We start from the raw sequence: 12,159 nt of genomic DNA, 5'->3' as shown, positions 1-12,159 counted from the left end.
ATAAAAAAAAAAGTTAAAAACAAAACGGATTTAAGCCGGAATACAGAACACGCGCTTCTCACGAAAATATTTAAATTAGGTTAATCACCGACTTTGCCATGCGAGGTCGCTAAATCCTCGTCGCTTAATATTTTACAATGGAACCACACGTTAGTAGCTCCGAGTTCGGAAGTAACCACATACAGTTCTGTCTGAAGTACACTGATAATACAGAGCTCTAGGCGACTTCCTCTCTGCTTTAGTACAGGAAACTAAATGAAACTAATTCGAAAAACTCCCGGCTACAAAGCTGACGTATTGTCAGGTTTCAAGTTCGCTATCTCCTCTGCGGCGACAGCGTATTACAGTTCATAGTAAGTTAACTGAAACTATCAAGAATCTGATATGGAAGATTTCAGTGTCTGACAGATTTAGTCGACTTGAGATAAAACTTAAACCGTAAGCTGCTCTTACAAATCGTGGATGTGTTTTTTATCCCGAACTTTAATACACTTTGCTATAATAATGTTTTATTTCAGACTTGGGCGTAATCTAAGTACAACGTAACCGGATTGTTATTCAGGCAAATCTCGGCTTTTACTCTAGTCTCTTACGTTAACAATAAAACTATATATTACGAGTTTGTGAGAAGGATGAAAACAGACAATGAAAAAATAACTTTGTTCACGCATAGAAAGAAAACGAATATGGGTTTTATTCTGACAAACATTAGTAGCAGAGACTGTATATACTTTATGTTACCAAACAGATCTGACATGAAAAGATAAACATGTATACGTAACAATGTTGACATCAATGGGGAAAACGTTCTGATAAAAACAATATATATATATATATATGCAAAAAACGGCTCGTTTGGGTTGAGAAAATATTTTACATAGAAGAGCGAACAACGTTTCGACCTTCTTTGGTCATCGTCAGGTTCACAAAGAAAGAGGTAACTGACCGGAAGCTGACCACATGCTTGGAAGAGGTTGTGTAACTGTGTGTCGGAATGTAGAGGGCGGTGTTAGATGTTTGAATATATAATTTTATTTTATTATTTTAATATAGGTATAAAGGCGTTCCTTTATATTGGTTTATTTTGGGTTTAAGTTGTTGTATAAGTAAGGCTTCTTTAATTTTACGTTTGTTTATGTTTGTTTCTTTATTTAGTATTTGAGTGTTTTCTATGGTTATGTTGTGTTTATTTGACTTGCAGTGTTCGAAAACGTGTGAAGGTGACTTTTTATGTTCTTTGAATCTGGTTTCCATTTTTCTACTTGTTTCTCCAATATAGAAGTCGTGGCAGTTATCACATTGTATTTTATAAATAATGTTGGTGTGGTGTTTGTCGGTGTAGTTTATACATAGTGTTGTCAGTGTAGTTTTTACATAGTGACAAACACCACACCAACATTAAGAGTATAGGCATCAAAGAGGGTATATTGTTATACCGATTTAAATGCAAACAATGAATACATTGTATCAACAGATGAAAAATTATAGAAGCGAAATATAAATACAGTTAAACAACAAACACTGCATCAATAACGGGTTTGTGGTTTTTTAAATTTCGCGCAAAGCTACAGGAAGGCTACCTGTGTTAGCCGTCCCTAATTTAACAACGTATGACTAAATAGAAGGCAGCTAGTCAGTCATCACCACCCATTGCCAACACTTGAGTTACTCTTTTACCAACGAACTGTGGGATTTACCGTCACATTATCACGCCCTCACGGCTGAAAGGGCGAGCATATTTGGTGTGACGGGGATTCGAACCCGTGACCATCGGATTACTAGTCTAGTGTCTCAACCATCTGACCATGCCGGGTCTACAAGGAAAGAGAGCAGCCGATAAAAATAAGACACATATAACACTGAAATTATCGAGAATAAAACTGCCAAACGTTCATTACAAAAGTGAAGAATTGAACCAGAAAGCAACTAAATACCTATCAGAAATAACCACGTGCTACATTAAAACCAATTAAACCAGGTTAACAAAGAACTTTGAGAGTCACGCGACTAGAAATAATTTTAGTATCTTTTGTGAACTTGCGAAATCTAGAATACTCGTCTAAACGTGAAGAACCAAGGTAAATAAACTTCCAATTATTTCGGAAATATAGCTGTGGATAGAGAGGAGATTTTTTTAAGCCTAGCCCTAACAGTAACATTTAAAAAGAATGTATTATTTTTATTGTTTTTAAAATTCAAAGAGTTCTGTTAAGATATTGGCCCGGCATGGCCAGGTGGGTTAAGGCGTTCGACTCGTAATCCCAGGGTCGCAGGTTCGAATCTCCGTCACACCAAACATGATCGCCCTTTCAGCTGTGGAAGCATTATAATGTGACGGTCAATCCTATTATTCGTTGGTTAAAGAGTAGCCCAAGAGTTGGCGGTGGGTGGTGATGACTAGCTGCCTTCCCTCTAGACTTACACTACTAAATTAGGGACTGCTGGCGCAGATAGCAATCGAGTAGCTTTGCACGAAATTCAAAAACAAACAAACATCAGCAAATTTTATAAATTATTGTCTCCAGCTTTAAAATTATTACACTTTCCTGAGTTTGTAACTGTACCCTATCATCAGTTGAGTTAATTACAGCAGATATTCTGACTCGTGCAATAAATGTATTAACAACGTAAAATGTGATGTGCAATACTTGAATTCTAAATTTTACTACGAATATTTCATACGAGTTGAGAGCCACCTAGTGGTAGATTTTATCTATTCCTCACGTACAAATTTATAAACAAGAAATGACTTCTTACTTTAAAAATATATATACAACATTCTCTACCGAAATTGGAATGTTAAACCAGTGTCTGTACCATTCACTTTTTTAATATATTTTTCATCGAGAATAGGGAAAGCTAAAACATCCTGAAACAGGCCACATTTACATTTTTTTATAAATAGACTTGTGTTTTTGATACAAATACTTAAGCAATTAAATGTAACAATTATTCCCTATTAGAAGGGTATATAATTTGTATCTAATGAGATATTTAGGGAATTTGTTTAGTAATAAAACTAAAAGGGAAGACAGACATCACTTAATGCTGTTCTTCACACATTTCTTATAATATTCTTAACCATAACTAGCATCAACTAATATGAAAAGGACCCTAGAAAATCGTAATAAACTTCACGAAAAACAAAAGTATGATATCAAAATGTTTTACGTACCTGTGACCTGCGACAGATGACCTTTCAGTGTTAATTACCTGATAATCTTGGCTGGCTTCGGTCTCGGGCAAACCGAGATTTTGCAGTTTTTGTCGAGATCTGGCATGTCGGCGCACAACGTACAAGACAGCGACGGCTATCAGAACACCAACCACACAGCCACACAAAACAAAGGATAGGATAAAAAGTCGATGATTGGAACTTTCCTTGTTGACCACTTCAAACTGAATCTGAATTAAAAAGACAAAAAAAAAAAAAAACTCCAGTGAGAAGTCGTTGTACTGCTAGGATAGGCCCTTCTATAGGGCTCAAGGTGTGTCGACGTTTCTGATTGGTCAACATTCCAAGATTGAATGAATCGTAATACATCGATCATTAAGACAGTTGTACGCTAAAAGTTAAGTAGTCAACTGTTTCGCATTCAAATTATTCTGTGAAATGACAACATTTTTTTTTCAATCAAGTGACCAACTGTGATAAACAAAATTGACTATTTTTATATCATACACTTTATGAATAAAAGTTTCCAGAAGGTGATCACTAGTGGACGGAAATCAACTAAATGAAGATAAGTCCATGAAGAACAAAACAAAGAAGGCTAGTTAGTAGTGGATTTATTCCAAAACTCCAGGTTTAGCTTTACCACAATGACCAGTTTCCATTATAGTAGGGCCCGGCACGGCCAAGCGTGTTAAGGCGTGCGACTCGTAATCTGAGGGTCACGGGTTCGCATCCCCGTCGCGCCAAACATGCTCGCCCTTTCAGCTGTGGGGGCGTTATAATGTTACGGTCAATCCCACTACTCGTTGGTAAAAGAGTAGCCCAAGAGTTGGCGGTGGGTGGTGATGACTAGCTGCCTTCCCTCTAGTCTTACATTGCAAAATTAGGGACGGCTAGCACAGATAGCCCTCGAGTAGCTTTATGCGAAATTCAAAACAAACAAACAAACAAACAAAACATAAAAATACTACTTGAGCCGCTAGGTGGACTCAGTAGAGAGCCCGGTGTGGCTCTGCTGTAAGAAATATTTACACACATACTGTTTTAAAGTTTCTTTGAATTTCGCGCAAAGCTATTTTAGAACTAATTGAGCTATCTGTCCATAATTTTGAAGTGACACGCTGGGGAAAAGACAATTACACAACACCACCCACCGCCAACACTTGGACTAGTCTTTTACCAACAAAATATAGAATTGTCCATCACATTAAAACATCCAGCACCATTGAAAAAACGTGCATCTTCGGTGACAAGATTCCAACCAGCAGACGGAAAGTTGAGAGTACTATAACCACCAAGTCATGCAGTACTATAACCACCAAGTCAGGCAGTACTATAACCACCAAGTCATGCAGTACTATAACCACCAAGTCAGGCTTGGCTTATTTTTCCAGAAATAATAGAAAAAACAAACAAACAGTGATAGATGGAACAGTTTTGTTAACCATCGTTCCAGATGTATTCGTTATTGAGTACAAACAATGCCGTTAGTGGATTGGCAGAAACTATGTCGAATCTTATAATTTATTAATACACATACAGTGGTACAGGAAGAAGTTTAAAAGAGGGGGTCTTTGACTAGATATGTATGTAAGTTTTATAATGAGATATTTAAAGTGAGGGTGTTTGACTAGACATGTTTTTAAACCAGTTTTTAAACTGGTTGAACTGTTTCTAATTTTAAACTAACATAACTGTTTCTAATTTTAAACTGACAGAACTGTTTCTGATTTTAAAGTGACAGAACTGTTTCTGATTTTAAAGTGACAGAACTGTTTCTAATTTTAAACTGACAGAACTGTTTTTGATTTTAAACTGAAAGAACTGTTTCTAATTTTAAACTGACAGAACTGTATCTAATTTTAAACTGACAGAACTGTTTCTAATTTTAAACTGACAAAACTGTTTCTAATTTTAAACTGACATAACTGTTTCTAATTTTAAACTGACATAACTGTTTCTAATTTTAAACTGACAGAACTGTTTCTGATTTTAAACTGACAGAACTGTTTCTAATTTTAAACTGACAGAACTGTTTCTAATTTTAAACTGACAGAACTGTTTTTGATTTTAAACTGAAAGAACTGTTTCTAATTTTAAACTGACAGAACTGTTTCTAATTTTAAACTGACATAACTGTTTCTAATTTTAAACTGACAAAACTGTTTCTAATTTTAAACTGACAAAACTGTTTCTGATTTTAAACTGACAGAACTGTTTCTAATTTTAAGGTGACAGAACTGTTTCTAATTTTAAACTGACAGAACTGTTTCTAATTTTAAACTGACATAACTGTTTCTAATTTTAAACTGACATAACTGTTTCTAATTTTAAACTGACAGAACTGTTTCTAATTTTAAACTGACATAACTGTTTCTAATTTTAAACTGACATAACTGTTTCTAATTTTAAACTGACATAACTGTTTCTAATTTTAAACTGACATAACTGTTTCTAATTTTAAACTGACAGAACTGTTTCTAATTTTAAACTGACAGAACTGTTTCTAATTTTAAACTGAAAGAACTGTTTCTAATTTTAAACTGACAGAACTGTTTCTAATTTTAAACTGACAGAACTGTTTCTAATATTAAACTGACAGAACTGTTTCTAATTTTAAACTGACATAACTGTTTCTAATTTTAAACTGACAGAACTGTTTCTAATTTTAAACTGACAGAACTGTTTCTAATTTTAAACTGAATGAACTATTTCTAAATTTGAACTGACAGAACTGTTTCTAATTTTAAACTGACAGAACTGTTTCTAATTTTAAACTGACAGAACTGTTTCTAATTTTAAACTGAATGAACTATTTCTAAATTTGAACTGACAGAACTGTTTCTAATTTTAAACTGACAGAACTGTTTCTAATTTTAAACTGAATGAACTATTTCTAAATTTGAACTCACAAAACTGTTTCTACTTTTCAAGTGATAGAACTGTCAGCCGTCAATATTTACCGCTGACTTTTGGGTTTATCCAGTAGAAACGTAGAATTTATACTCCGATGTAGTAATTTTGCAACAATGAAACATGAACTCTTGTATCAGAGTCCAGTGCGTTAGAAATAGTTGTAATGTTTTACAGATTTTCTGACAACACGATAGACTATAACGTTTCTGTATTTAACCAGCACTTGTTATGCAACTAAAATGCAACGATGAGATAAGCGCGGTCTGGCTTAACACCAGTTTCTATAAACCTTCTCTACGACAACAGGGGGCGACACTAGTGTAGGCTTCCTGTACATGATAATAACTTTAATTAAGGAAACTCGCCACAAGAGTAAAGCGTCAGCCATTCCTAGCTGTGAACTGACAGACGGGAAGGTAATCAGCTGGGGAACAGTATCCACCCCTAATCCTTGGACAAAACCAATCGAACAGCAGGGTTTTGTAGTCACTTTTATAACGCACCCATTGTGGAACCCAACTTTATGTCAAAGGGATACAAACAAAGGACCATCGGAACAACTGTCTGACATCTGGTTATTTACCAAATCACACCCGGATTGAAAAAGTAAGACAATAGTTACTTGACTAGAGTACCAACACCGATCAAACTCGTTAACCAAGAGTCGAATTCCATCCAGTCGCCCCCCGCTAGTACAGCGGTATGTCTCAGGATTCACAATGCTAAAATCAGGGATTCGATTCCCTTCGGTGACCTCAGCAGATAGCCCGATGTGGCTTTGCTATGAAAAAACACCTTATATTTAACAAAGGGTGTTCTCTTTCCCTAATCATGTCATACACCTTTCTGTTTAAGTTATCTTTTGATAAAACATGAACAAATTAAACTCTAATTCAAATTCATTTTTTTTCATATCTGTTTAATTTGTTCACAAAAATCTCAATTTATTTTCATTTTTGATTTCAAATAACTTATATTATTGCTAACAATATATCAGAGTGTAATTCATGATGAAAGATTACATCTCTGGTGTTTATTTTTACTAAAAGAAGGAACCACTGAACGTTTGACTTAACTTGATTTTTTCAGAAAAAATGTTCTACTGAAAAAGAAAGAATCTATGTAATTATTACAAAGAACCTGAACTGTTGTGTTCATCATCTTACATACTGTAATAATTAAATATAACAGTAACAAAGGTGCACGTCTTAAACACTGTAACAATCAAACATAACACAAAGAAAGGTGCACGCTTTACACACGGTAATAATCAACCATAACACTAACAAAGGTGCACGTATTATACATGGTAATAACAAACATAACACTAACAAAGGTGCGTGCCTTATACACAATAAAAATGAAATATAACACTAATAGAGGTGCACGACTCTCAGACAGTAATAATCAAACATAACACAAAGAAAGGTGCTCGACTTACACACTGTAATAATCAAACATAACACTAACAACGGTGCAAGTCTCACACACTGTTATAATCAAACATCACATTTACAAAGGAGCACGTCTTACACACTGTAATAATTAAACATCACACGTACAAGGGAGCACGTCTTACACACTGTTATAGTCAAGCATAACACTAACAAAGGTGCACGCCTTATACACTGTAATAATGAAACATAACACAAACAAGGTGCAAGTCTTACACACTGTAAAAATGAAACATAACACTAAGAAAGGTGCACGTCTTACACACTGTCATAATCAAAAATAACACTAACAAAGGAGCACATCTTACACACAGTAATTATCAAACATAACACTAAAAATGGTGCACGTCTTACACACTCTTATAATCAAACATAACACTAACAAAAGTGCACGTCTTACACACTGTTATAATCAAACATAACACTAACAAAAGTGCACGTCTTACATACAGTAATAATCAAACATAACACTAAAAAGGTGCACGTCTTACACACGGTAATAACAAACATAACACAAACAAAGGTGCACGTCTTACACACGGTAATAACAAACATAACTCTAACAAAGGTGCACGTCTTACACACAGTAATTTCAAACATAACACTAACAAAGTGCACGTCTTATACACTGTAACAATCAAACATAACAGTAATAAAGGTGCACGTCTTACACACGGTAATAACAAACATCACACTTACAAAGAAGCACTTCTTACAGATGGTAATAACAAACGTAACACAAACAAAGGTGCGCGCCTTAAGCACTGTAATAATCAAACATAACACTAACAAAGGTGCACGCCTTATACACTGTAATAATCACACATAACACTAACAAAGATGCACGACTGATACACTGTAATAATCACACATAACATTAACAAAGGTGCACGTCTTACACACTGTAACAATCAAACATAACAGTAATAAAGGTGCACGTCTTACACACGGTAATAACAAACATAACACTATCAAAGGTGCACGTCTTATACACTGTAGTAATAAAAAATAACACTGACAAAGATAAACACCTTACACACTGTAAAAATCAAACATAACACTAACAAAGGTGCACGTCTTACACACAGTAATAATCAAACAAAACGCTAAGAAAGGTGGACGTCTTACACACTGTAAAATTCAAACATCACACTTACAAAGGAGCACGTCTTACACACTGTAATAATCAAACATCACACTGAGAAAGGAGCACGTCTTACACACTGTAATAATCAAACATCACACATATAAAGGAGCAGGTCTTAGACACTGTAATAATCAAACATAACACTAACAAAGGTGTACGTCTTACATACAGTAATAATCAAACATAACACTAAAAAAGGTGCTCGTCTTACACACGGTAAAAAACATAACACTAACGAAGGTGCACGTCTTACACACGGTAATAACAAACATCACACTTACAAAGAAGCACGTCTTACACACGGTAATATAAAACATAACACTAACAAAGGTGCACGTTACACACTAATAATGAAACAACACACTTACAACGGAGCACGTCTTACACACTGTAATAATCAAACATCACATTTACAAAGAGGCACGTCTTACACACTGTAATAATCAAACATCACATTTACAAAGAGGCACGTCTTACACACTGTAATAATGAAACATCACACTTACAAAGGAGCACGTCTTACACACTGTAATAATGAAACACCAAACTTACAAAGGAGCACGTCTTACACACAGTAATAATGAAACACCAAACTTACAAAGGAGCACGTCTTACACACAGTAATAATCAAACATCACATTTACAAAGGAGCACGTCTTACACACTGTAATAATCAAACATCACACTTACAAAGGAGCACGTCTTCACACAGTAATAATCAAACATAACACTAAGAAAGGTGCACGTCTTATACACTGTTATAATCAAACATCACACTTACAATGGAGCACGTCTTACACAATGTAATAATCAAACATCACATTTACAAAGGAGCACGTCTTACACACTGTAACAATGAAACACCAAACTTACAAAGGTGCACGTTACACACTGTAATAATCAAACATCACATTTACAAAGAGGCACGTCTTACACACTGTAATAATCAAACATTACACTTACAAAGGAGCACGTCTTACACACTGTAATAATCAAACATCACATTTACAAAGGAGCTCGTCTTATACACTGTAATAATCACTCCTAACACTAACAAAGGTGCACGACTTATACACTGTAATAATCACACATCACACTTACAAAGGAGCACGTCTTGTACACTGTCATAATCAAACATAACACTAACAAAGGTGCACGATTTATACACTGTAATAATCACACATAACACTAAGAAAGGTGCACGTCTTACACACTGTTATAATCAAACATAACACTAACAAAGGTGCATGTCTTACACACTGTAATAATCAAACACAATACTAAGAAAGGTGCACGTCTTACACTCGGTAATAACAAACATCACACTTACAAAGGAGCACGTCTTACACACTGTAATATTGAAACATAACACTAACAAAGGTGCATGTCTTACACACTGTAATAATCAAACATAATACTAAGAAGGTGCACGTCTTACACTCGGTAATAACAAACATCACACTTACAAAGGAGCACGTCTTACACACTGTAATAATGAAACATAACACTAAAAGGTGCACGTCTTACACGCTGAAATAATCAAACATAACACTGACAAAGGTGCATGTCTTACACACTGTAATAATCAAACATAACACTAAGAAAGGTGCACGTCTTACACTCGGTAATAACAAACATCACACTTACAAAGGAGCACGTCTTACACACTGTAATATTGAAACATAACACTAACAAAGGTGCATGTCTTACACACTGTAATAATCAAACATAATACTAAGAAAGGTGCACGTCTTACACTCGGTAATAACAAACATCACACTTACAAAGGAGCACGTCTTACACACTGTAATAATGAAACATAACACTAACAAAGGTGCACGTCTTACACGCTGAAATAATCAAACATAACACTGACAAAGGTGCATGTCTTACACACTGTAATAATCAAACATAACACTAAGAAAGGTGCACGTCTTACACTCGGTAATAACAAACATCACACTTACAAAGGAGCACGTCTTACACACTGTAATATTGAAACATAACACTGACAAAGGTGTACCTCTTCGATATTCTAGTGGTCTGACTTTTACGTCTAAACAACTTGATGAAAGATTTTCATAAGAAAAACGGACGAAACAAAATATTGAAGAGTAAATACGATAGATAAATAAAGATCGATGAGTTGCTTCAACTGTCTTAGAAAATACAGAAACACAGAGACAAGAGCACACTTGTTCTACACTGAAATATCCACTTTCGGTATGAATTAAGCAATTTACTTCCACTCAAGCAAAAATATTAACAAAAAAATGTTAAGCCTTACTAATGTAACTAACAATTTTCTGCATGAAGAAACTTAACATGGCCCTTAATTATGAAAGATTCTCTTTAATTAAATTTGTTAGCTTAATTTTTGTATCAGTTTTACCTGTGGCTAAATGATATCCAGTTTTAAACTGGAGCAAAACGCACGAGGAGAGATAGAGAAAATGTTTTTAACTGCATTCGTTACGAGTGTTAGTTTATATTACATACCTCTGCCAACTAATGTTATATTTTCGTCAACTTTTGAAAGTAAAACACTACATGCAACTGAAAATCTAATATTTGAAGCAGAAGTAAACTGGGTAAACACTCGACTAATAGCAGAATTTTACCCAAATATTTACAGCTGAACCAAATACAAGTGAGTTAGCCTGTTACTGTATAAAAAATCTAAGTCAGTTTATAGGTGTAACGACATACAACTGTACAACTGATAAAGTAACAAAATCAGGAATAGTAGAGCCCTCCCTCAGGACCGCGCTACCTTAAGAACTTGTGATCGTAAAAACAATATGGCAGTTTAATTTTGAAACTTAAACTTGTATTTTACAGAAAACAACAACAAATAAACATTTAAGTGACAAGGGGCAGAAGAAGTAGTGATGGACAAAGTTCTTTACATTTATGATAAGAAACAACAAAGTTTGACATGGGAAAAGAAACACTATGAAAGAGAGACCAATTTATAGGATCCAAACCTTACCAAAAATAGACCCACTCAGAACGTAAAACCAAACACAGACCAATTTACGAGAGCCGAACTTTACCCCAAAACAGACCCACATAGTACGTAAAGGTTACAAAACACAGATCAACTTAGGATAGATAACATACGAAATCGTCATCAACTTATGTACAGAAACCTTAAAAAATCGAGGTTGGCTTAAGATATATATACAATTAGAATTATATCATATGTCTAACTGTATATGTGTGTATATATATATATAGGAGTGAGTGTCAAACTCCACGTCTTTATTAGATAAAGCAAGCAGGTTATAAACTGGACTTAATTCAGGCTTAGTGGTTATGGCTGCTCAACTGACAAGCTGTAGCTCACGATTTCGAGTCCAGTCACCAAACGTGCTTGCCCTTTTAGCCTGAAGGATAAGGAGACGTTCCCATGCGTGGTCAATCCCTCATTTCATTGATAAAAGTGTAACCAAAGTGTTGGCGGT

The 12,159-nt window shown here is 34.9% G+C and overlaps 1 protein-coding gene across 1 annotated transcript in view; it reads right to left on the bottom strand.

Moving 5' to 3' along the window:
* Positions 1-12,159, bottom strand: part of LOC143234467 (receptor-type tyrosine-protein phosphatase N2-like) — a 562,455-nt gene that overhangs the window by 35,205 nt on the left and 515,091 nt on the right. Inside the window, exon 14 of the mRNA XM_076471857.1 lies at positions 3,214-3,405. Coding sequence (XP_076327972.1) covers positions 3,214-3,405 — 192 coding nt within the window. The remainder of the gene's footprint in view (positions 1-3,213; positions 3,406-12,159) is intronic.

The sequence above is a fragment of the Tachypleus tridentatus genome, chromosome 12 (assembly GCF_004210375.1).
Source record: "Tachypleus tridentatus isolate NWPU-2018 chromosome 12, ASM421037v1, whole genome shotgun sequence".
NCBI classification, from domain to species: domain Eukaryota; kingdom Metazoa; phylum Arthropoda; class Merostomata; order Xiphosura; family Limulidae; genus Tachypleus; species Tachypleus tridentatus.
Note: the sequence above shows the minus strand (reverse complement) of the source record. Positions and strands in the feature narration are given on the sequence as shown.